Source organism: Rhinopithecus roxellana, chromosome 5 (assembly GCF_007565055.1).
Source record: "Rhinopithecus roxellana isolate Shanxi Qingling chromosome 5, ASM756505v1, whole genome shotgun sequence".
NCBI lineage: Eukaryota > Metazoa > Chordata > Mammalia > Primates > Cercopithecidae > Rhinopithecus > Rhinopithecus roxellana.
Genome location: NC_044553.1, coordinates 106,016,258 through 106,043,800, shown reverse-complemented (window position 1 = coordinate 106,043,800; position 27,543 = coordinate 106,016,258). Strand labels below are relative to the sequence as shown.

At 40.8% G+C, this 27,543-nt stretch overlaps 1 protein-coding gene across 5 annotated transcripts in view; it reads right to left on the bottom strand.

Annotated features, from left to right (window-relative positions):
* PDE8A (phosphodiesterase 8A) overlaps positions 1–27,543 on the bottom strand; it is a 159,804-nt gene that overhangs the window by 125,722 nt on the left and 6,539 nt on the right. The window contains exons 2-3 of one of the 5 annotated variants that reach the window (XM_030931143.1): positions 19,499–19,619; positions 16,659–16,795 (exon numbers count right to left, since the gene is read on the bottom strand). The exons of 3 other annotated variants lie outside the window; for them this stretch is intronic. In XM_030931143.1, coding sequence (XP_030787003.1) covers positions 16,659–16,679 — 21 coding nt within the window. In that variant the 5' untranslated portion in view covers positions 16,680–16,795; positions 19,499–19,619. Of the gene's footprint in view, positions 1–16,658; positions 16,796–19,498; positions 19,624–27,543 lie in introns of all 5 variants that reach the window. One more of the 5 variants, XM_030931144.1, reaches the window with a different exon arrangement.

Here is a 27,543-nt window from a genome sequence, read left to right as displayed (position 1 = left end):
TTTCCCATTATGACTCAAACTCAAGAAGATATTAGGGAAAATATTGTTAGAATTACATAAAAATTTAAATTTGCATGACAAGTCATTTTTTAAATTTTATTTACTTATTTATTTTGAGACCAAGTCTTGCTCGATCGCCCAGGCTGAAGTACAGTGGCGCGATCTCAGCTCACTGCAACCTCCACTTCCTGGGTTCAAGTGATAGCTGTGCCTCAGTCTCCCAAGTAGCTGGGATTACAGATGTGCACCAACACACTCAGCGCATTTTTGTATTTTTAATAGAGACAAGGTTTCGCCATGTTGGCCAGGCTGGTCTCCAATTCCTGGCCTCGAGTGATCGCCCACCTCAGCCTGCCAAAGTGCTGGGATTACAAGTATTAGCTGCCACGCCCAACCGACAAGTCATCTTAAAATAAAAAGAGAAATGAAGAAATGAAAAGAATATTTGCAATACAGAAAGAGATGCCAAAAATGGAAGGAAAATACAAACGACCCTTTGGAGAGAGTTTAGAGTGATATGGACAGACAGTTTACACAAAAAGGAATGCAGAGTTTAAACATGTGAAAAGATGCTCAATCAATCTCAATCATGATATGAGAAGTAAAAGTAAAATGACAACTAAAACTATACTGAGATATCACAAAATACTCTATGGCAAGGTAGTAGAGAAATAATACTTTCTGATACACTGCTGGTAAAAATTCAGAATGGTACAACCCTTATAGAGGGAAACTGAGCAACACCTACCAAAATTCACATTAAAAAAAAAAAAAAAAGGCCGACTCTCAGCACTTTGGGAGGCTGAGACAGGTGGATTGCTTGAGCCCAGGAGTTTTGAGACCTGCCTGGGCACCACAGTGAGACTCTGTCTCTACAAAAAATACAAAAATTAGCCAGGCATGATGTGATCCCAGCTACTCAGGAGACTGAGGCAGGAGGATCACCTGAGCCTGGGAGGTCGAGGCTCCGGTGAGCTGTGATTGCACCACTGCTCTCTAGCCTGGGCAACCCTTTCTCAAAAAAAAAGACTTATGCACGAGGTCATATAATAATGTAGGGAAACAACTCAAATGTCCAAATGTTCACCAACATGAGCTGGTTAGCTAAGGTATAGATAGATCAAGCCAGTGGAGCACTGTGCTGCTAAGAAAAGGAATGAGGAACTGATTCAAACTATTAATACAACATGGATGAACCTTGAAAACATTATGCTAACTGAAAGAAATCAGACATGAAGGCCAGAAAGTACATGACTTTACTTAAATCCAACGTTCACTGGTAAATTCAAAGAGACAGAAAATAGATTAGTGGTTGCCAGAGGCTGGGGTGTAGCAGGTAAATGGGCAGGAGGCAATGGGGAGGGACTGTTAACAGGTACAGGGTTTTTTTGATGAAAACATTCTAGGATTAGTGGTAATGGTTACACAACTTTGATTACACTAAAAAACCAATGAATTGAATTGTCTACTTTATAAGGGTGAGTATATTAATTATATTTCAATTTTTTTTTAAGAATGAAGAATTCCTCCATACACAACTATGGAGTGATTTCAAGGATATGCTGTGAAGTGAGAAAAGCAAATCCAGAGTACTATGTACAGTATGCTACCATTTCTCTAAAAGGGGTACAAATATATGAACATCAACATAGATAATAAGAGCAATTGACTGAAACATATCAAATACATTAAAATCCTTAACTTCATAGTAATACGAATAACATTTTACAGGTCCCCTTTGAAGGATACTAGGAAGTCAAATCATTATTCTGAAAACTGGTATAGTAAATGGAGAACAAGAAACAGGCACTTATCCTGTCTATGCTATTCAAACTTTATCACACAGTTAATGAGAGGAGTTTCTCTTTATAGAGGTATTCAGTATTAAACGAAAAAGTAATGAGAGAATTAGAATATCACCATTGGCCATCATATCACCACTAATGAATGAAAGATGTGATGACTGCGGCCAGGACTAGCAGCCCACACCTGTACTCCCAACTCCTCGGGAGGCTGAAGCAGGAGAGTAGCTTTAGCCCAGGAGTTCGAGGCTGCAGTGAGCTATTATCATGCCACTGTACTCCAGCCTGGCAGCCTGGGTGACAGAGCAAGACCCTGACTTAAAAAAAAAAGAAAAGAAAAAGAAAAAGAAAGGAAGAAAGATGTGATTATCATCACAAGACCGTGTATCATCTCCACCCTGAGTCAAGGCTGGTCTATGTAATGCATAAAACGCAGTGGAACTGACAATACGTAGTCTAGGCTAGGTCAAACAGGGCATTGTAGCTTCTGCTTTGACTTCCTGGATCACTTATCTGCGGGAAGCCAGAGGGAAGCCAGAGGGTACCTGAGCAGCCCTGTGAAGCTGACACACATGGAGAGGCATTGGGCCTTTCCTCAAACCCCAAAACATCCTGCACTAACTTGGCCAATCATACGAATGAAGCACCTTGGAAGTGAATCCGCTGGCCCACTAAAGGTTTTGGATGACTACAGACCCAGTCAATACCTGACTGCAACCTCAAGAGAGACTATGAGCCAGAACTATTGAGCCCCGCTTCTCTCAAATTCCTGACCCAAAGAAACAGTGAAAAATAAATGCTTATTACTGTTTTAAGCCAGTAAACTTTAGGGTAATTTGTTATGCAACAAATACAACATAATTCTACTTTTGTACATGTTATGAATTCTCCACAATAAAATACTTCAAAATACTAAGTTGAGTAATTACAGACAATCCTTTAAACAGAATTCCTTTATTCTTGCAAGCACATATAATAGATTAAATTGAAGGTGAGGAAGGAAGAGCTAATAAAAATTTGTTCCTTTTCTATCTCACTGCCTTAAGAAAAGTATCATTTATCACATTATCTCAGTTAACCTCAAAAACTCTAAAAGATGGAATTCATTATTCCCATTTTGCAAATAAGGAAAGTGATGCTCAGAGAAGTTAATAACTTGTTAAAAGTGCACAGTGGTAGAGGCAGGGTATAGAAAGTCTCTGTTCTTTCTACCACATCTCAAAGCCCTTCTGACTTTGTAATTTCTCTATCAAGCCCATCAGGACCGAAGTTGCTAAGGTCCAAATCTGTGACTTTTGTATGTAAATACTACCTTCCATCCCTTACAAAACATCTCTCTGCTTCCCCTTTTCTCACCAACAAATGCAGGGTCATTTAGTGTAGCCCTTAATTCTAAGCACCTAGAAACTGCTGAAGAAAGAAAAAAGCAACAAGAGTACAAGCTCCATTTAATATCCCCAGATTTCTGTTTAACTGTGGATGGGGCTGTACTTCAGGAAACAATTATTAGAGTTAACAATGGGTCAGGTTCTCCAAAATTCTTCCACTCCCACTCTTCTGTTTCCAAAGTAAAAGTATGAGGGTGATTATACAAGCCAATATAATAATACTATATTTCCTTCTTTGTTCCCAAGGGTAAATTGTATAACTGGGTATTATATGATCATTTATAAATCATCAAAATTAATTTCCAAATAAATTATTAAAAAGAAAGCCCTAACCTACTTTACAGAGTCTAACAATACTGTATGCTAAAACCATTATTTTTCTAACAATAAAGTTGAAGCTTCCATTTTAGGCAATTGCAATTTATTGAGTGCTTATAATTTTTTAGGCATTGACAAACCATTTTACATTCAAAATTTAATTAAACCTTGATAACTACCACCATTTTACAAATAAGAAAAAGCTGGGGCCCAGAAAGGTTATGAAACTTGCCAAAGGTCAAAGAGCAGAGAGAGGCAGGGTTGAGTTTTGGACCAGTACTCTCTGGCTCCAAACCTGTCTTCTAACCACATTACCCAAGAAGGAAAAAACCCTACAAAACGCATCCAGCAAATAAAGTGTAATGTAAATGTCTTATCTTAAATTCGTCTTCCTAGTGGGCCAACCTGAGCATTGCTTTTGGCTTAATTCTGTCAGGTTAGAATGGTAAGTGAGAACGTGCCACTTCCCCATACCTAACTGAAAAAGAACAACTAAAGTTCAGAGAAAAATCAACATAGAGGATATTTATGATACTTGCAAAGTTGTTTCTAAGAACAGTTTGGAAGGAGGGAATGGGGAGGACAGCCAAGATTTCAATACAAAGGAGAGAAAAAGGAAATAGTGACTCTGAAACTAACTTCCAGGACATATTTCTCAGACTTAAAATAGACTTGACCTTAGGACTGTCATGAGAAAAGTCAGAACAAATGAAGTCATCATATATAAACTGTTCACTCTCAGGAACATGACTAGTGGGCAACACAGAACTAGGTTAAGGGACACTAATAAGCCAATAACTGCTTCCCTCTTTCAGCTGAGTTTTCCTACAGGTCATACTTTAAGGCTATTAAAGTCACTATTATCTCAAAAATGTTCCATGCAATCTCACAGGGGCTCCAACCTCCTACTAACCCTAATTAAAAACTGAAACGAGTGACAGAAAAAAAGACTGTTCCCTTTGAAGTCAGTTCATTCATTCGACAAGTACCAATGAGCGTAGGCACTGTGGTGGACCCTAGAGACATAATGACTGGCATAAATAGGCCCAGCGTCTCCTCAAGTTTAAACATCAAGAGAGGCAATCAAATACACATAGACATGCGAACTCCTAGCTGTGGTTCAGGACATGGTGCCCACAGAGGATACAACAGGGAAACTATACACTCCCTCCCATGTGTAAGGAAGAGAGGGAAGCAGATTATCAGAGAAGGTTTCCAAAAGGATGAATAGTGTTTCACGAAAAGAAGTCAAACTGTTTGAGACTGAGGCTAAAGCACATGCTAAGTCCCTAAGACCAGAAGGGACACGTGTGTATGAACATATGGCTCAAGTATAATAAACACTGAAAGTTTTTTTGATAGACATTTTTATTGAAGGTTAACATGCTTACAGAAAAGAATATAAATCCTAAGTGTGCAGCTTGGTGAATTATCACAAAGTGAATTCACCCATATTTTTGACTACCTAGGTCAAAAATAGAACATTCAAAAGCCCTCAAACCTTCTCCAAATCACTACCCCTCCCCTTCCTCAAAGGTGAGCCCTATCCTAACTGCCAACACCATAGTTCTGCCTGATTTTGAACTTTGTATAAACTAAATTGTATAGTATGTAATTTTTTTTGTCTGGCTTCTTTCACTCAACATGATGCTTATGAAATTCTTCCATGGTGCTGCATGTAGCAAGTTCCTTTCATTTCCATTGCTATAAAGTATTTCATTGTATGCTTATATTAAAGTTTATTCTTTTGATGAACTATGGGGTTATTTCTAGTTTTCAGCTAGTATGACTAATACTACAATGAACATTCTAGTAGTGACTTTTGTTGAACATATCTACACATTTCTGCTGGCTATATAACTGGAAGTAGAACTGGTCGTGAGGGAACATGCATATTTTTCAACTTCAGTAAATACTGCCAACAGTTTTCCAAAGTAGTCTTGCTAATTTACGTTCCTACTAACAGCATGTGACATTTGTTTTTTGTTTGGTTGGTTTTTGTCATAACAGACAAGATAACCTACCACAGTCTGGAGAAAATCTAAACTTTTGATGAAAACTGGCCAGGAAAAATACAATGGCCCCTTCTCCAGCCTGAAATCCTTACGTGTACTTCTTTCCATGAATTTTATTATTTACCAACCAAAAGTCCTAAATTTTACAATGGGTATGCTCTTAGGACAACAAATTCCATTACAAAGAATGATCTTAACATCCTTATTTCTAGGTCAGAGAAAACAATGTGTAGGAATAGTATTTTGTTGGTCTGATTATAAACATTCTGTATTATCTACAGTCCAAAGGGATTTTTTAGTAGCCACTTTGAAAAGACTTTTTAGTTTTTACATCTCTTACATTAACAGGTAGAAGAGAACTAAAATTGTCTCCATAGGTCAGTTTTTTAGACTGCCTTTGCTAGTCACAAAATAAAAATTACCTAGCTCTTCTACCCTTTTCCACTTTGAATATCCTCAGACCCTAAACAAAACATCACACACACACACACACACACACACACACACACACACACACATCAGGAAGTGAAGAAAAAGGGCAGAAGTTGTGTGAAGGACACTTCCTTCTTTTTTCTTTTTACAGGACTCAAAACTTATACCTCCCATGGGCCCAGTGTCAGAACAGGAGCCCTGAAGACAAGGGACAGACCAGCTTGGGAGAGGTGCCTGGGAAGCCTCACAGGCTTACTAAGGTGGAATAGGTGCTGAACTCCAGACACAGGGAGAGGGAGGCTCTCTTTGTACCCCCAGCAGACAATGTTGGCAGACTATGCCTTAGGGAGATTCAGCAAATGCAGATGGCTCAGCAGGCAGGGGCAAGGTGGAATAGGGTAGGATGAAGGTGGTAATGGAAGATTCAGGTAGACTAGAGGGAGGAAGTCCATGTCAAGTGATATGCTTGCATCCTTGGGGCCTGGAGTCAGAAAAGGGTTTGGCCAAATGCAAAGAAGACCTCAGCTGTGGGGAAGCTGGAGTACTGGCAGGTAGCCAGAAAAAGGTATAAGAGCAAGATCTATACCTGGCAGCAGAATTTAAAATGAGAAGGTGTCCACAGCCACAGGGCCCAGTTATTAGAAATGGGGTCCAGAGTGTGGAACCAGAATGACTTTAACTTTCTCCCACTGAACTGGGAGTGGGGGGTGAGTTACACAGTATGGAGGAAGGGTCTGGTGAGGGGAAACAGATCTAGCCAAGGTTCAAGGAGAAAGGCAGTAATGGAGTCTGACAGAGTGTTATGGGTGTCAGCAGGTGGAATTCTGAAAATGGAATTCTGAAAATATATTGAAGCAAACATAATTAACCCATATTTCACCATCACAACACTGCAAAGTTCCCTGGCTTCTGGTCCCTCCCTGAGCCACTAACTATGCAGGCACAGACACTGTAGGGAAAGTCCTGGAATAGGACTTTCTGCAAAGGTCACAGCTGCCCTCCCCAGACCACTCCCTATCAGAGGGAGCCAGCTTCTGACTCTCCCACTGTCATTCCTAGATACCCTGAGGCTCACGTCACACAGGAATGCCACCCTTGCCACCTTCTCTTGACCTCCAAGTCATTCACATTCATTAAGGACCTCAGTGCTTTAAGCTCACTCCAAGTACTACCATCACCCTAGGCAAGGTCAAGGTTCATATGGTAACACAAACACCTCACACTTCCCTTTAATTCTGACTATGACCTGCAGTCCAACCCCACTCCACTACAGGCACCACTGCATGGCCATACTTAGGAGGTCATTTGGCAGAATGTCAAAGAGCTCTCTCTGACCACAAATTTCCAATTCATCGGTTCTCCCTCATACATATTTGCATTTATAATAATTACTTAAAAAATAATAATAGGTAACATTCTGGGAGTGTTTACTACGTACTAAACACTATTGGGAGACTCGTTTAATCCTTCTAGCGCTCCTGTGATATATGTATTATTCTCATTTTATATGACTCGAAATCTGAGGCACAGACAGGTTAAGTAATTTGCCCAAGGTCTTGCAGCTATAAAGTAGCAGAGCTGAGATCTGAAAACAAGTGGTGGGGCACCAAAGTATGTGCTCTCTTTCATCATTTTTTACATTTTGTTGAACATACACAGAAAGTACATATAGCGTAACTATACCAATAGATTTATTTTTGCAAACTGAACATACCTGTATAACCAGCACCCAGATCAAGAAGCAACATTACCAGCATACTAGAAGCTGCCCCGTGTACCCTCCCAGTACCACTGTGCTGAATTCTAACAGCACAGATCAGTTTGTCTGCTTTTGTGCTACTGTGGCTGGCTGCTTCTTCAGTCTTCACTACTCACCACCACCCATGCTGAATCGTGTTGAGAAGTTCCACTTATTAGGCATTGCTCTAAGCATATAATCATTTGGCCCCTTTAACTGACACTGCCTGGCCCTATCTCACCAGTTCTCCTAGTCCCTCTCTAATGCTTGTCCCTTCTATCAAACCCAAACCTACATCCCACACTCTTGCTCTCTCATCAGTAGCTACTGGACATTCTGCAAAATGCAAAATTCCAATTCAAGATCAATCTAACTGTCTGTCATTCACCCATGTACAAAAGAATGGCCAAACATTGCTGAAGAAAAAAGATCACACAGAACGGTAATTAAATGCACAATGTCGCACCACAGCTGGGCACCAAGTGCTGCCGAGGGTGTTTTCTTCATGTCCCCAACCACTCCTTCTCTCCTCTTCGTAGGGACCAGTCCAAATTCCAAATGTTCCCTCTTCTCAAGTACATGTCAAAAGTCCCTAATGCCAGAAGGGACATCATATATACATATGCCCTAATCCCATGCTCCCACTCTCAATACAGTAGCCTAATCCCCTTCTATTTCAGTTAGCAATCCTAACAATGCTTACCAGGGGCAAGTTTAAAAGGCAAACCAGGAAAAAAAAAAAGAAGTTATTCACAACACATGACAAAAAGATAAACATTCTTAACTTTTAAAAAATCTACACAAATGAAGAAGAAAAACTCTAATTCTCCAATAGGAAAATAGCCGAAGTAATAGACAATATAAAAAAAAATTACAAATGCTTGATAAACATATGGAGAAAGACTGATAGCCATTTCAAATCAACTTAATGTAAATAAAATTGGCCAAGATTAAAAATGGGTAATACCACATTCTTCCAGGTAGACTAAATGTTAATTCCCAAATCAAACTAACTGAGTGCCTGGACCATGTACTTTAGTCCCACCTGGAATCTGTGTATGGCATTCTGCCCTCAGCTTGCACTGAGAAACATTCACTACCACATTTATGATGGCAACATTGTTCAGAGCCTTGTCCCTCTAAAAGGACCCAGGAGAGTAATTTATTTAGGTCTGAGCTCAGAAACTGTACCTCTCCTGAGTCACTTGCTAGTTTTAAATATCAAGAATCCTGAACTGTTTTCTTATTTGGTGAGGCTGTGGAAGCTCAGAGCCAAACGTGTGACCCAGCCCCATGGCAACCATGCATGCCCCTGTGGCATGCGTTTCCACGTACTGACCTGACTTAACTGGTCAGTTCTTGCCATGTTCCCTTGGCCCAATTTCCTTTTTTTTAAACCTATTATATGTATTTTTTAAGTTACTTAAACTGTTTTTGAAATGAAACAAGAGAGGGCAGTCCTAATGCTGAGGTTGTCCCCACTCCCCTGTCCTCCATATTCTGAGAGAAATGAGTCAGGCTGGACTTTTACAGTTTTCATTTGTCACTATAGGTGTATAAGGTGTCTGTGTCCTGGACTAATGAATTCTGGTTGTGCAAATTAGCTTCCTAAGCAATAGTCCCTAAATACTTACCAGCTACTTCTAATTGCCTTACTAAATACCATATAATTCTCTCAAAATGTTCTTTCAGAAACACCAGGGGGCATATTTTTCAAGATGGAGGTGCTATAAAATCAACAAATTTTACAAGCTAATTCAAATTCTAAAATGGCCTGGAATATTTAACTCAAAATATTACAAGTTCCTGTAATAACAGCTGGGCACAGTGGCATATACTTGTAATCCCAACACTTTGGGAGGCCAAGGCAGGAAGATTGCTTGAGTCCAGGAGTTCAAGACCAGCTTGGGCAATATAGTGAGACCCTTTCTCTACAAAAAAATTAAAACATTAGCCGGATATGGTGGTGCATGGCAGCAGTCCCAGCTACTCAGGGGGCTGAGGTGAGAGTATCATTTGAGCCCAAGAGCTCAAGCTGTGATCATGCCACTGTACTCCAGTCTGGGTAACACAGCAAGACCCTGTTTCAAAAAAAAAAAAAAAAAAAACTTCCTACAGTAACATAGAGATAATACCCAGCTATAGACCAAATGCATACTGCGATGTGTATGATAAATGTATTCTATATACTTCCCGCATGAAAAGACAAACTTTAGAAAAGTCACTAAAACAAAACAGGAAAAAAAATCTTATGGACTACGTTGAGTCCGTATGATTCCATTACGGTGGAAGACAAATAAAATGACTTCAAAGAGACTATGTATAATTCAATCTAGAGAGAAATCACTGTCTAAAGGTAAAACATATATATATTTAAAAATGTAATTATCCCGACTCTAATTCCAGGGAATGGGGAAGTGAAACTAAGATACATCCATTTAGATCCAATTTGGTTGTGTTCAAGTATTCAAAGAAACACAGAACCCATAGCAACAAAGGGAAGCAGAACTTAAAGATCCAAATTGTATCCTTTCTCTCTCCCTGTTCCTCTTCCATTTTATTAGTTGTATCAGCCAGGATGCTTGTGGTTGCAAATCAAGAAAATTAATCTTAAAGTATTAGGCAATAGAGTGGATTTACTGCCTCATGCTAACAGAGTCCAGGGTCAGCTCTTGTAAGCTTCAGGAAAGGTTTGGTAGGACTTCACTCTAGGGGTTTGCAATTCTCTAAGCCTGTTCTCACCCAGGAGTTGGCTTTGTCCTCACTGTGCGGGGTTGTGAGGGAGGTGGGAGGAACATCTTCCCCCAACCACTCCATAGTCTAATTGGCACAGTTTCTATTACATGCCTGCCCCTGAACTAGTAACTGGGACCAGAGGAATTCCATGTTCTGCTCAGCTTGGGCCTGGGTTATATATATCTATTACTGAACCAATAAATGGGGCAAGGAGGTTGTTGGGGCTCACCCTGAGGCTGGAAATGAGCTCAATTACACCCAAACTACACAACTACTATGAATGGCAAAGGGGAAAAGGGGAAGGAACAAATGTTACCAAAGAAGCATGGCAGAGGCTCGCTTGCTGGCTGTTCAAACTCAGTTCCTCTTCTTATTGGGCACACAACTAAATCATATTTCCCGGCCTTCACTGAAGTTAAGTGTGGCCATGTAGCCAATGGAAAGCAAATAAACTGACATGGACCACTTCTAGACTTGGCCTTTAAAAACCTCTCCCTCATGACCCTCCATGCTCTTTTCCCTTTTGGGAGCTTGTCCATATAGACAAGCATGGCAACCTTGGCAACTGTTATGTTGAAGATAAAAAAGCCAAAAATGGAAGGAGCCTTAGTCCCTGAATCATTGCTTTGAGAAGAGTCTTCCACTCTTCTCTAAGGACAAGATAGTTGTCTTTAGGGTAAAATGAGAAGTGATAAGCAATGCAGGGTAATTAAATATCTCTTAGGCAGGCTACACAAGTAAGGGAGAAGCTCGACTGGGAAGCCATTTCTATGTCAAACCTTGTTGAAATTTTCCTACAAACTACCTATTCTTCTCTTAGCAAACAGAAAAAGCGGAAAAGTTCTCTGACAATTCAGAATACAAACTGCCTCAGAGTCAGATTAGGAATAAAAACTATCATTACATATAAAAGTAGTATTAATTCTTATGCTGAAAAGCGTTTCAGGGCCTGGGCTGAACTCCAGTGCAGGGACAGCTATTGTTCTGGTCAGTACCCTTGCCTCCTCTGAGGGGTACTCCCCCTCATTCCAATTATCTTGTTCTGTGAAAGTTGTTGCCCATTGCAGAGGCTGTCTACTGGTTGTTGGAGTGGGCAGGTGTTTCCAAGCCAGGCCCATCTTGGTTTTTCCCTAGGATTTTCAAATCGGAATTAAGGGAAGAAGCTCTCTATTGATGAAGCTATAAAATGTGAGGCCAGGAGCTATTGATGGACATTGTTTCCTGTTGAACAGCAAAAAGCAGCCCAAGGAAACAAAGATGGCACCAATGACAGAGAAAGATGGAAAAAGAGTCCTGGTTTCATTTGTACCAGAGGCCAGCATACCCATGTCCTTCCCTTGGTCTGGTTATGTAAGCCAGATTATACTGATCCACGAATTCTACTTCTGGCTTCAGCTAGTTTAGACTGGATAATGTCACTTACAGTCAAAAGAAACCTGACCAATATAATCACGAAACTTGTCTTGATCAAAAAAAAAAAAAAAAAAAACATGACATCTCACTAAATTCAAAAAAGTAAAATGAAAAATATGGAAATATCAAAGTATAGTTGTGATATAAGAAATACATATTTTGGTCTTCTTCCACAATTCCTCGCTCATAGCTTACCTTTTGTTAAAATATTTGGTCTTTTGTCCTGAAACAGCTCTGGAGCAGCTCCAGACCAATAAAGGTGAAAGAAGTGACTTCTGTTATTCATAACAAGCTCATTCCACAACACCGGAGTTTATGCTAATGAGGTAATTTGTGGAAAGCCCCTAGATAACCACAAGATGAATGCTGGTTACCACAGGAAGCAACCATAGGATTAAAGGGCTGGGATTTTCAGCATACCTCCCTCACTTCCCCCAGGAAAAATGAGAGGAAATGGGGATCGCTTCTCGGCTTTTTGGCTAAGATCAAGTGGAGAGGAAATGGGTTGAAAGTTGAGCTAATAACCAATGACTGGTGATTTAATCAACCATGCCTATGTAATGAAGCCTCCATAAAAATCCAAAAGGATGTGTTCAGGGACCATCCAGGTTGGTGAACAAGAACACATCCACATGCCAGAGGGTGGTGCACCCAACTCTACAGGGACTGAAACTCCTGTGCTTGGGACTCTCTAGACCTAACCCTGTGTATCACCTCTTTGTTCATTTGTACCTTTAATAAATATATCCTTCCTAATAAACTGGTAATCTAGTAAGTAAACTGTGAGCCAGTCTAGCAAATCATCAATCCCAAGAGGGTGGTCATGAGAACTTCCAATTCGTAACCAAGTCGGACAACTGGGGGCAACCTAAAGATCTACTACTTTCGCTTGGCATCTGAAGGGGGGCAGCCTCATGGGACCAAGTCCTTAACCCGGAGGGTCTACACTAATTCCAGTCAGAATTGAATGGAACTTTAGGGCACCCAAGCTGGTGTCCACAAACTGAAAAGCTGCTTTACATGTGTGGGAGTTTTTTAGGAAGTCAATGCAGGAGGATCACTTGAGGCCAGGAGTTCAAGACCAGCATGGGCAACATAGCGAGACCCCCCCCCCATCTCTACAAAAAAAAAAAAAAAAAAGGTAGAAGTTTGAAAAGGTGAATCTTTAAGGTAACCTCAAGCCCCGTGGATTGTCACAGGATTAATTTAGTTCACGCACAAAGTACTTAGAACAGTGCCTGGTATGCAGTAAACAGTTAATACATTATAGCTTTATTGTTATACCAGTCTTAGTTGATTTCCAGGTTAGTGACCCATGCTTTTATAAGGTGTCACAGCTAGAAACATGTCAAGCTAATCACAGAAAGTGTGTTTGTGCCACACACTCACACTGTGATCTCATAATCCAACACTCAGCAGTGCACCATCAAATCCACAAGATCTTTGATTTGTAATGACAATGTCTTCAGGTGCCCAATAAGGTGAAGCCACTTCAACAACCTCAGACCCCTCCTGGAGTTCAACAAGGATACCCAGTATCAGCCGCCATGCTCTTCCAGTCCCTAGGATATCCATCCATTCTCTGCAACCTTCTTCCACTCTCTGGGTCCTCAAGGCCATAGTGAAACAGTCAGGAGGGAAAAACTGTCCTACAGCAGACCATAGGAACCTCTCCAACCTCTGAGCATGCATGACCTTGACAGTCGGAACCCTTTATCCTATCTTAGTCTTTTTGTTTTTGTAGTGGAATATTGCAAATACAAAACAAGGGGGCATTTTTTCTAGACATAAAGTCTTTTAACAGTTACCTACTTCCTTCTTAGTGCTCTTCCTTCGAGGTTTTTTTGTTGTTGTTGTTAATTACACTGAATAAATTGGAAAGAAATTCTCGCGGAGCATTGGCAAGGAAACTGCACCGTCGAAAGTCCAGAGGTTATCAAGTCCCTGGAAATGTGAGTACTCAAGGCATTCAGTGTGTGAGGCACAGCAAGAAGCTGGAGAGGGGGCAGGAACCCATCAGGCTGGGCTTTACACACCAAAGAAAGGAGTCTGAATTTGGCAACTGGGAGTCACAGGGGGTGTTAGACAGGGGAATAGAACAATCATATCTGCATTTGCTCACTCTGCTCCTTTTCTGAACCTCTGCTTGCAGGGTACAGATCTCCTAGACTTCTGCATGTGGGTTCTGGTTATCTGGGAATTAGAAAAATGAGGTCTGAAAACAAGTTTTTCAGAAGAATGGATAAGGTGGGATAACAATTCCAGAAAATTTCCTCATGAGGAAGAAAAACAAGGCAGATTATTTTAGCTACCTGGCTCTACAGTGGTAGAGAAAGCTAAGAAGGCTGAGGGCCAGAGCAAAGCCCTCACTGCCATCATTTAGAAACCACTGACTCCAAATGGACCTGGTGGGGAGGAGCCAGGGCCAAGTTCACATGCCATGCATGCTTGAAGGTCTTTCCAGAGCCTAGTTATGGGACAGGTACACTTCTCTGATTAGCCAGGGTCTGCACACTGGAAGAACAAGGCCAGTTCATAATAACCCTGACCAGAGACCACCTCCAGCCAGTCTACATTATTTTACTACAGCAGAAAGTGAGCACAGTAAGAAAAGCTAGCCCTATAAACAACTGAATCTAAACCAAAACCACGTGATTACCCAAGAGATTCAGTGGGATCTCAAGCTGTCCTACATTGCAGAAACATTCTTGGTCTTACAAGACAAACACAGCTTTTGGCACTGAAAACTGTTTTTTGGTCTACAGGGCAGAAAACCAGTGCACCCCTATTTATTTTTCCATTATCAGTATATTCAGCAGCACTGAAAGGATTATAACAGAGCTTCCTTCTCCAGTGGCCCACTGGTGAGAAAACAAAACTCTGGTTAATAGGCAAAGAAAAACAAGAAAAGTCTGTCACTTCTAAGCTGCATTAACAGATTAGAAGGTATCTTCCCATACCTTCTCTCATGTCCACATTTTATATACAAGGAACTGTGGCTCACAGACAAGTTATTCAATTTGCTCCAGCTCACACAGCTAAATAAGTACCAAAACCAAAGAGAAAGCCCAGAATTTGAACCTAAGTTTTCAGATTTCAATTCCCCTGCTCTTTTTAACTGTATTGCAGCAACAATATGTTTACATTTCTATACAGGTTTTATAAAATCAAGGGGGCAGTGGAAACACACACACAATTAGAGGTAAAGTTGTTGTCTTGTGAGCTTATCATTTTAAAAGTGAGGCCAGCCAGGTGTGGTAGCTCATGCCTATAATCCCAGCACTTTGGGAGGCCGAGGCAGGTGAATCACGAGGTCAAGAGATGGAGATCACCCTGGCTAACATGGTGAAACCCCATCTCTACTAAAAATACAAAAAATTAGCTGGGTGTACTGGTGCCCACCTGTAGTCCTAGCTACTCAGGAGGCTAAGGAAGGAGAATCGCTTGAACCCGGGAGGCGAAGGTTGCAGTGAGCCAAGATTGTACCGCTGAACTCCAGCCTGGCGACAGAGCAAGACTCCGCCTCAAAAACAACAACAACAACAACAACAACAACAACAAAAGGGAGGCCACATCTTATTCATCATCACATTACCAGCAAGTATCTAGTGCAGTTCCTAGCCCAAGGTAAGCACCAAAGGTTTGCTGAACGAATGAAGGAATATTTTATTGTTCAATAAAGAATATGGGCTGGGCACGGCAGCTCACGCCTATAATCCCAGCACATTGGGAAGCCAAGACAGGCAGATCACCTGAGGTCGGGAGTTCAAGGACCAGCCTGGCCAACATGGTGAAACCCCATCTCTACTAAAAATACCAAAATTAGCTAGGTGTGGTGGGTGGTACCTGTAATCCCAGCTGCTTGGGAGGCTGAGGCAGGAAAATTGACTGAACCCAGGAGGCAGAGGTTGCAGTGAGCCAAGATTGTGCCACTGAACTCCAGCCTGGGTGAGAGAGCGAGATTCTGTCTTTAAAAAAAAAAGAAAAGAAAAGAATGTGACCTATCAGGAAAATTTACCAAACTGGAGTTCTCTGTGTAGATGGGAGAACTGACAAGAGAATATCTACAATGGAGTTCAAGAAGTCAGACTAGAAAACCACTAAAACAATTTCTAACTCACTGTCTCTGAAAACTAATCTCATTAGAGATTAGTGTCTAATGGAAGAACTAATTTTTAGCAATATTGAAAATAAGTGTATGTTTGCTCATATAGTCAACTACCAATTATCTCCATAGAGGTGTTCTGTGCCTTTTGAAAATACTGCTGGCCCACAGGGTATTATCCCTGCCTGCCTTCTTCATCCCAAGGAAAGCCTTTATTATAATTCACCTCATGGGAAATTTTTGGCTTTTTAAGACCCTATTTCTTAATTCTAGAATAACAAAAAGACAGGGCATAATGATTTAGGGAGAAAAAAGGAACAAGACCTCCTGTTTTTACCTAAAAATGTTAGGGTAGTAAAGGAAGCTGATCAAAAATACAGTTAATGACTACGTATTAATAAATACTGTAGGTTTCACTACATGCCAACGCTAACCCCAAGTGTATGAGTTACAAACTAAGATGAAAAAACAGGTATCTGTACATGCATTCAAAATAAAAACAGAGCCATTTTGCAATAATCTAGCAACTCCTCTAATGACATCCAAGTTTAGAAATTCCAGGTGTTCAACTTCTTTATTGCTTCTGATACAGTAAAGCCTGCTGGACAAGGGTACACTTTGCAAACCTGAATTAGAAAAGCATGCAGAGTCTGAGGCCAGGCCATATTAGTGAAATGACCAAAGGGAGTGAAGTAACTCTGGTTCACTTACCATGAATATAAAAGGTGTCATGGGATAAAGGACAAGAGTTAGCTTGGGGTTCTTGTCCCAGCTTCACCAGTACTTGCAGTGTGATCTTGCACCTGTCTCCCAACTGCCTTAGGGTTTCGATTTCCTCCTCTATAAAACTGAGAAAGTAAGTTGGATATGGTAAAGTCAAAGGTCCCACTAAGGAATCAATTCTTAAGCAAATGGAAGCTTTCAATAAGTAAATATAACTTATCTAAAGCCAAGTTTATATATAAAAATTTTTTAATTTAGGGCATTTTCAGTATAGACTACTCTAAAATGTTTTAAAACCTGAAATCAAGACTTAAAAGTGGATTCTAAGAATAAATCCAAGTCTTTGTGCACAAAGGCTTATAAAATTATACCCATCTTAAACCTGTTGTAAGAAGATATACATGGCTGGGCGCAGTGGCTCACGCCTGTAATCCCAGCACTTTGGGAGGCCGAGGCGGGTGGATTACCTGAGGTTGGGAGTTCGAGACCAGCCGGACCAACATGGAGAAACCCCATCTCTACTAAAAATACAAAAAAATTAGCCTGGCATGGTGGCATGCGCCTGTAATCCCAGCTACTCGGAAGGCTGAGGCAGGAGAATCACTTGAACCTGGGAGGCAGAGATTGTGGTGAGCCAAGATCATGCCATTGCACTCCGGCCTAGGCAACAAGAGCAAAATTCCGTCTCAAAAAAAAAAAAAAAAAAAAAAAAGATGTACATGGCAGCATTAGTACCATCATATAAATGTTCTGAAGAAATTAATAACATGGGAAAATGGCTGCAATTTGTCACTACATTTAAAAATCAAGGCTGGGTGGGGCGGCTCACACCTGTAATCCCAGCACTTTGGGAGGCCAAAGTGGGTGGATTGCTTGAGCTCAGGAGTTCAAGGCCAGCCTGGACAACATAGCAAGACCCCATCTCTACAAAAAAATACAAAAAATTAGCCAGTCATGGTGGTGCACGACTGTAGTCCCAGCTACTTAGGAAGCTAAGGTGGGAGGATCGATTGAGCCAAGGAGACAGAGGTTGCAGTAAGCCAAGATCGCGCCACTGCATTCCCGCCTGGGTGACAGAGTGAGACCCTGTCTCAAAAAGAAAAAAAATTATAATGGAAAAAAGCTTATAGAATAACTATGTGAAGAAAGAAAATACTTATGTACAGCTATACAGTATGTTCATGTTTTAAGCTAAGTATTTAAAAGTGTCAAAAAGTTAAAAAAAAACTTTATAAAGTAAAAAAGTTACAGTAAGTTGAGATTACTGAAGAAATAAAAATGTTTAAAACAAATTTAGTGTAGCCTAAGTGTACAGTGTTGATCAGGTCTACAGTAGTACACAGTAATATCCTAGGCCTTCGCATTCACTCACCACTCATTCACTGACTCACTCAGAGCAGCTTCCAGTCCTGTAAGCCCCATTCATGGTAAGTGCCTTCTATAAGTGTACCACCTTTTTTTTTTTTTTTTTTTTTGAGACAGTCTCGCTCTGTTGTCCAGGATGGACTGTAGTGGCGCGATCTCAGCTCACTGCAATCTCTGCCTCCTGAGTTCAAGCGACTTTCCTGCCTCAGCCTCCTGAGTAGCTGGGATTACAGGCGTACGCCACCATACCCGGCTAATTTTTGTATTTTTAAGTAGGGATGGGGGTCTCACCATGTTGGCAAGGCTGGTCTTGAACTTGTGACCTCAAGTGATTCGCCCGCCTCAGCCTCCCAGAGTGCTGGGATTACAGGCATGAGTCACCATGCCCAGCCCATTTCTTATCTTTTATACTGTATTGTTATTATACTTTTTCTATGTTTAGATACACAAATACCTGCCAAGCAAGGTAGCTCACGCCTGTAATCTCAGCATTTTGAGAGGCTAAGGCAGGAGGATCCTCTGAGCCCAGGAGTTCAAGACCACTTGGACAACATGGGGAGATCCTGCCTCTTTTTAAAAAAATTTAAAAATCAGCCAGGCATGGTGGCATACATCTACAGTCCCAGCTACTCAGGAGGCTAAGGTGGGAGGATCACTTGAGCACAAAAGTTTGAGGCTGCAGTGAGGCTGCCACTGCACTCCAGCCTAGGCAACAGAGCAAGACCCTAGTTCTAAAAATCATTAAATTTAAAAAAAAAAAATGTTTAAACAGTATCTAAAAAAAATAAAAAGATACTTGAGGAAAAAAATTTGCAATGTACATGAGGTCAAAATTTAACATTCACACTTATTAAAAAGTTCTTGTAAGTAATAAGTTAACCTCTAAAACCTAAATAGAGATATAGTCAACAGACATGAAAAATTCACAGAAGAGGAAATTCAAATGTCCAAAACATACTTGGGAGAAATAAAGAGTAACAAATAATAAATGAAATAAATTCAAACTAAAATACCAATAAAATACCACCTCTCACAGTCAGATTGTTGAAAGCATCACAAAGCGCTCTCACACGCTCCTTATGAAATAAAAATCTGACCACAAGGCAGGGTAAAGTAGTGCATGCCCCCTCAGGGATTTTTTCATTACAAAATTTCATCCCATTTTCCTGGAGGGCAATTTAACAATATTTATTGTGAGCTTTTAAAAGTTAATTGTGTAATATTATGAACTACTGAGACATGAAACATAGATGAATCCCAAAAACATAATGCTGAGGGAAAGAAGTCTTATATAAGAGTACATACACTGGACGTGGTGGCTTACACCTGTAATCCCAACACTTTGGGAAGCTGAGGCAGGAGGATTGCTTGAGCCCAGGAGTTTGAGACCAGCCTGAGCAACACAGTGAGACCCTGTCTCTACAAAAATATTTTTTTAATTAGCCAGGCGTGGTGGTGCATACCTGTAGTCCCAGCTACTCAGGAAGTTGAGGTGGCAGGAGGATCACTTGAGCCAGGGAAGTCAAGGATGCAGTTAACTATGACCACAGCACCGCACTCCAGTCTAGACAACAGAAGGAGACCCTGCCTCAAAAAAAAAAAAAAAAAAAAGGTACATACTGTGTAACTCCACTTATATTAAAATTAGAACAGGCAAAACTAATCTATGGTAAGAAAAAAATCAGAAGCATGGTTGGGAGACTGTCCAGTAAAGAGCATGATGAAACTTTCTGGAATGAAAATAATGTTCTATAACTTCATAGAGGTTTGGATTACACAGATGTATGTATGCACTTGTCAAAACTCAGCAAATACACACTAAATATTTGTGCATTTCATTGTGTGTAAATGTTGCCTCAAAAGGAAAAAACCTAAACAAATATCAAATTCATGCTGAAATATTTAAGGGGAAGTATAGGATACTAACATTTGCAATTACTTTTTTTTTTTTTTTTTTTTTGAGACAGAGTTTCCCTCTTGTTGCCCACGCTGGAGTGCAATGGTGTGATCTCAGCTTACTGCAACCTCCACCTCCCAGGTTCAAGCGATTCTCCTGCCTCAGCCTCTAGTAGCTGGGAGTACAGGCACCTGCCACCACACCCAGCTAATTTTTTTTATTTTTAGTAGAGACAGGGTTTCACCATGTTGGCCAGGTCTTGAACTCCTGACCTCAGGTGATCCACCCTCCTCGGTCTCCCAAAGTGCTGGGATTACAGGCATGAGCCACCGTGCCCATCCTCATTTGTAGTTACTTTAAAATATATCAAAGAAAAAGGAGAATGATAGGTAGAAGAATGGATACATGGATATATGTGATAAAGCAAGTACAGTAAAATGCTAATGTAAAATACAGGCATTGGGTATACAGGGGTACCCTGTGAAAAATTCTTCAAGACTGCTGTATTTTCAGATTTTTCATAAAATGTTAAAAATACTGAAAAACAGTGAACAGCCACAAGGCAGCCTTCTGGAAAGCTGGAAATGTTGTCTTGATTTGGGTGGTGATTACATGGGAACATGAGGAAAATTCATCAAGCTGTACACTTAGGGATTTTGTATACCTTGGCTGATTGCATTTATAACTCAATAAAAAGTGTTTTTAATAAACAGCAATCAGAATAGGACTTTAAAGTGAGTATAATTAATATCCTCAAAGAGATAAGGGAGTATGCTGGAACCATAAAACATGAATAAGCAGTTATGAAAAAAGAGCAAACCATAGATTGAAGACAAAAACTCAAATTTTAAAACTCAGTGGGCTAAAGAGCTGAGTCGACCTTGAGGAATGAATTCGTGACTTAAAATATTGAGCTAAAAAATCCTTCCAGAAGATAGCACAGAGAGGGGAAGTAAAAGAAAAGTGAAGAGACATGGAGAACAGATCAAGATGCGTCTCAATCTATCTTTTGGAGGGAGCTGCAAAAGAGAAAATGAGAAAATTTAAGGGGACAGCATTTAAATAAATAACAGTTAAATGTTTCCTAGGACTAAAAAACAAAACAGGTTTAAAAATATTTTTGCTTTTTTGCTTTTTAAGAGACAACGTCTCACTCTGTCACCCAGGTTGGAGTGCAGTGGCACAATCATAGCTCACTGCAACCCCAAACTCCCAGCCTCAAGCAATCCTCCAGCCTCAGTCTCCTAAGTAGCTGGGATTACAGGTGTGCACCACCATGCCCAGCTAATTTATTTATTCATTTTTTTTTTAATAGAGAATGGGGGTCTTACTATGTTTCCCAAGCTGGTCTCAAACTCCTGGTCTCAAGTGATTCTCCCATCTTGTCCTCCCAAAAGTGCTGGGATTTACAGGCATGAGTCACTACACCCAGCCCAAAAAAGTTCTTAATTACAGTTATTTAAAGCAATCTACATGGATGGAAGGAAACACACCACCATTTTATGAGGCATGATCTCCTGACTGTGCAATTTAAGTGATTGTACAATTTAAGTGATCCTTGTTGGAGATGGAGTCTCGCTCTGTCACCCAGGCGGGACTGCAGTGGTGCAATTTCGGCTCACTGAGAACTCCACCTCCTGGCTTCATGCCATTCTCCTGCCTCAGCCTCCCAAGTAGCTGGGACTACAGGCACCTGCCACCATACCCGGCTAATTTTTTGTATTTTTAGAAGAGACAGGGTTTCACCATGTTATCCAGGATGGTCTCGATCTGCTGACCTTGTGATCCGCCTGCCTCGGCATCCCAAAGTGCTGGAATTACAGGCATGAGCCACCACACCCGGCCGATCCTTGTTCTTTTCTGTATGTTTCAAGTTTTCTACAATGAATATGACTTTTACAATCAGGAAAAGTAAAAGTTTATTTTTATAAGATGAACTCAGAACCAAAAGACAAGAAAGGTTTTCTTAAAAACTCCCTAACTTCACTTTCCTCTGACTTCTCCCTTATGCTATTACAGTGAACCTGTTTCTGTTAAGTGGTCAGCACAAACTTGAACAAGTCACTCAATCTCTGAATTTCTGCTTCTTTAGGCCTTAAACAGGGAAAATAAAATCCCTCCTTTCCACCTCCCCATGGTTTGGGGAACATCAAATGAGATGAGGTACAAAAATAGCATTTGGTAAACCATAAAGCACTGTACAAATTGTGGCATGTTATCACAGTCCTTCTAAGCTGGTAAACCCCAACCTCTGAGTCACCCTCCACTCTCCACCCCTTCACTCACCAAATCCCATCTGTCACTAGTCAGCTTTTCCTTCCCTCATTCCCTCCTGTTCCAAACCACTGCACTAAGTTAGTCATACCTGGTCATACCTTGTGCCTGAACCACTGCAATAGGTCGTGGATAGTGCCCTACCTCTAGCTTTCCTTCACCCTACCTATTGCAATTTTTGCCTGAAACCTAATCTTCATGAAATATGTTTATCCTTTGACTACCCTGCTGAAAATGAAATGCCTTTGAGAGTTCTCTAATGTTTATAGGATGGACTTCAAACTCCTCAACCTGGCTTTTAGACCTCCCCTCCTATCGCTGGTCAGCCTCCTCATAACTGGAACATGCACCCAACCCCTGTACCCTTCCTTCCCCTTATCCAGAGATGTATTTTCCACTTATCCACATCTTCCCAGTCTTTTAAGCCCAGGTCAAACCTCTCCCTCCTTTCCTCTTTCTGTACCTTATGACCAATCCAGACCAAGCTCCTACCTCCACAATCCATCCCCCAAGGTGCCATCATCACTTCCAGGTCAGAGACCTACCCTACCTTTCCAGAAAGGACTAATTGTTCCCTGAGAGCAGGGCCTGTTATCCTCTTACAGCCTCTATATTAGGCACTCAAATTAACATGTTAAACATTTAAGTCCTTAAAATAAACTTTATTTGCCTGAACTGATTTTACAGTAACTTTTAACACCTATGTGTGTATTACTATATATTGTTTAGCTTTTTTTTGTTAGAGATGGGGTCTTGCTATGTTGTCCAGGCTGATCTCAAACTCTTGGCCTCAAGTAATCCTCCTGCCTCGGCCTCCCAAATTGCTGGGATTACAGGTGTGAGCCACCACTCCCAGCCTATCAATCTTTAAAGAAAAAGAATCATACCTTATAAATTTGTTGATGGCTTCTTCTCTCCACATTAAGTTTTTGAGATTTATGAAAGTTAATATCTGCAGCTGTAATCCATTCATTTTTCACAGCTGTGAAGTATTCCCTTCTTTGAACATACCACAACTTGTTTATCCATTATGTTGTTAATGGACATTTGGGTTTTACACGAAAGTTTGCAATCAAAAGTAATGCTGCTCTGAAAATTCTTGTACATGTTTCCAGTAAAGATACCTAAGAGTTTCTAGGAGAGAAGCTGCTATGTCACAGGGTCACCTGTTCAACTCTAGCTGGCAATGACAATGGGTTTCCCTAGTAGTTGAACTAATTTACACCTCTACCTAACGTTGAGCAGTTCCTCAAAATACTGCCAATCTGATGAGTATAAAATGTTATTTCACTGTGGGTTTAATTTGCATTTCCCCAATGAGGTTGAAAATCTTTTCACATGTTATTAGCTATTTGGTTTCCTCTTAGTGCTGTGCCTGTTCCAACCTTTTCCAATTTTTCAACTGGGCTGTTGTTTTCTTATTACGTTTAGGACCTCTCTGAGTACTAATTCTTTATTGGTACTATGCATTGCAAATGTCTTCTTCCAGTCTGCAGCTTTCCTTTTCGCTCTTTTGATGAGAAGGTCTTTATTTTAACGTAGTTGGATTTATCAACCATCTCCTTTATGGAAATGCCTTGTGTAACTTGCTTAATCAGTCCTTCCCTACCCAAAGGTCATGATATTTATATTTCCTTTTAATAAAAAAGTATTATAATAAAAACTTTAAAAAGACAATACAGTAAATGAACAATAAGCACATGAAAAAAGTACTCAAAATCATCAACCATAAAGGAAATACAAATCAAAACCACAATGAGATATCACTACACACCCACCAGAATGGCTAAAATTAAAATACTGATTAACACCAAATGATGGGAAGGATGTAGAGCAACTGAACTTTTATCATACATTGTTGGCATGAGTGTAATATTGAATAACTATTTTGGGAAAAAGTCAAGCAGTTTCTTAAAAAGCTACACTTATACCTATCCTATGACCTAGCAATTTCACTTCGTGGTATTTAACCAAGAGGAATGAAAGCATATATCCACAAAATAACATATGCTAGAATATTCATTGTAGCTTTAGTCGTAATAGCCAAAAATTAGAAATGGCCCTAGTATCCATCAACAAAAGAATGAATAAGTGAACTGTGCTTTATTCATGTAACAGACTAATTAGAAAAAAGAACAAACTACTGACTCGTGCAGCATAGAAGAATCTCAAAAACATTATGCTGAGTGAAATAAGCCTTATAAAAAAAAGAATAATCTATACTGTAAGGTTCTATTTACATGAAATCAGAATAGGCAAAAATAATTTATAATGGAAAAAATTCAGAACAGTGGTTGCTGGTGGCTGGGGGTAAGAACGGAGAGGGAGCACAATAGAACTTTTGGGGGTGATTATAATATTGTGTAATTCTGTATCTTGATAGAGATTTGTAGTACATAGGCATATACATTTGTCATATCTCACAAATGGTACATATAAAATTTACACATTTTACTTTATGGCATTTCACATTTAAAAAAGTAAACTTTGAATTTATTTAATTTTGAATTAATTTTTTCTTTTGAGATGAGGTCGTGCTATATTGCCCAGGCTGGTCTCAAACTACCTGGGCTCAAGCAATCCTTCTGCCTCAGCTCCTGAGTAGATGGGACTACAGATGTGTGCTACCATGCCCAAAATTCAAATTTTGAGCTCTAGTACTTGATATACATACTGAAATATTTAGGGGTTGAGTATACTGATGGGTGGAACTTACTTTGAAATGAATCCAAAAATAAAACGGGTTGATGGATGGATAAAAGAGGATAGATACAAGACAAACATAGAAAAGTGTTAACTGCAGAATCCAGATGGCAGGCATATGAGTGCATAATTCTCTCAACTTTGCTCTATGAAAATTTTCACAAAATATTGGAGAAAAACAAAACTATATTTAAAATGAGAGCTGCATTAAAAAACAGATATATTTGAACCAAGTTTGCCTTTGAGAAAGGTTCTCATAAGAAAATGGTGGCCGGGCGCGGTGGCTCAAGCCTGTAATCCCAGCACTTTGGGAGGCCGAGACGGGCGGATCACAAGGTCAGGAGATCGAGACCATCCTGGCTAACCCGGTGAAACCCCGTCTCTACTAAAAGATACAAAAAACTAGCCGGGCGAGGTGGCGGGCGCTTGTAGTCCCAGCTACTCGGGAGGCTGAGGCAGAAGAATGGCGTAAACCCGGGAGGCGGGGCTTGCAGTGAGCTGAGATCCGGCCACTGCACTCCAGCCTGGGCGACAGAGCAAGACTCCGTCTCAAAAAAAAAAAAAAAAAGAAAAGAAAATGGTCAATCTGTCTGTAATCCCAGCACTTTGGGAGGCCGAGACGGGCGGATCACAAGGTCAGGAGATGGAGACCATCCTGGCTAACACCGTGAAACCCCGTCTCTACTAAAAAAAATACAAAAAACTAGCCGGGCGAGGTGGCAGGCGCCTGTAGTCCCAGCTACTCCGGAGGCTGAGGCAGGAGAATGGCGTAAACTCGGAAGGCGGAGCTTGCAGTGAGCTGAGATCCGGCCACTGCACTCCAGCCTGGGCGATAGAGCGAGACCCCGTCTCAAAAAAAAAAAAAAAAGAAAAGAAAATGGTCAATCCTTACGTGTGACAGTGTCTTGGAGTTTACAAAACACTTTCACGCAGATTATTTTTAGTTACCCTCATCAGAACCCAGGTATTCTAGTTTCACTCTGTACTTGAGAAAACTCAGGATCAGGAGTTGCCAAATATCACATGGCCAAAGTCTGATGGAGCTGGACCCAAAACACACATCTTCTGGCTCCTCCTCCTATAGTCTTTTAACACCTCACTAGGGAGCTGCCATCAACACCAAACCTCTGCAGACAACCTGGGAACTGCTAACGTGCCACTAGCTCTTTGGGTTATCCTATAAGCAGAGTAAGAGGAAGTAAAGCAGCTCCTGTACTCACTAACAGGACATGAAAGGGAGACGGCAGGCAGTAAAAGAGGATGAACAGCAAAGGTGTATTTCCAACCAATACAGAATAAAAGCACTGACAAAGTCCCCCATCCCAAATTATTTGAGGTCACCCTCAAAGTTCTGGGAAATCTGCAACATCCTTCCTCTCTGTGTGGATGGGCAAACTACATATGGTGCCTGTAGCTAAGACATGCAATACAAACTTGTCAAAACAGCTCTCTGACATGATACTCTACCACTCTTTACCAAACAGAGCAGAACAAAAGTAGAACAGAAGGACGGGATCCAGGAACATTGCTCAACCCTAACTCAGCCAAAATTAGAGGCAAAAGCTTTACTAATCACCCCACAGATTAATCACTGGCTTAAGGGTATTTTAGCTTTCTGTTAAAACACAGAACACACCCCAACAACTTTTGTTAAATCTAAACAAGGTGAGATAGACTCGTGGAACATGAATAAAAGCCCTTTCAGCCTTAGAGACTGGTGTACTTATTCAAATATTTACCGAGTGTGCCAAGCACTTTGGGAACTATAATGAAACTAGGACACAGTACTTGCCCTCAAGCAGCCTATAATCTAGCAGAAGGCTGAAGACAGAAATCCTAGGCTCACAGGGATACAGGAGCAGGTCCCAAGAGCAGAGAAAAGAGTGCAAGCCAGCTAAGGGCTCAAGGAAGCTTTCAGCTGGGCCCTGAATAACTCCTGGGAAGATAGGTGCCTGCAGCACTGGTCGGGGAACAGCACTCTAGGCAAAGGGCAATGGAAAGAACCAGCTCCTGGAGAAGAACTCTTGGTAAGGCAGGCTGCCTGAAACCTGAGCAGGAGCAAGAGGAAAGGAAAAAAAACTCCCAAGGGATGCCCTCCCAACTAATTTCAGACAGCAGAGGGCAGATCGGAGGGCATCACAAAATATCTGGCTTCAGGAGTTAACTGGGACAGGGCTGAAGATGACTTCAACTTCCTCAAACTCAGGAACCTAAGGTAGGGCTGTAACCAACTTCCTCAGTAAGTCGAAACTTAACAAAATCCTGATAATGCAGATTCAAGATGCCTGCTTAAAACCCAGTTGACCTGTGAAATCTGCAGCTTAGCAGAAGACGAAAGAATGGGAAATGCAATGGTGAGAGCCAGGACCAGTGGATTTGAATCCCAGCTTAAATGTATGACCTTGGGCAAATTTCTAACCTCTGGTGTCTTATCTGCTAAAGGGAAATTATACCTGCCACCTCACAGGGTTGAAAGGATTAAATGAGATAACATCTTTAAAGCATCTAACATGGTGCTTGCAACACAGAGGGCATCCAAGAAATGGTGGTTATTACTAATATGAATAGTTTGCACTCTAAGAACTGCAGAATCCATCACCTCCTACTGCCTCAGTGTACTGAGAAACCAGGATG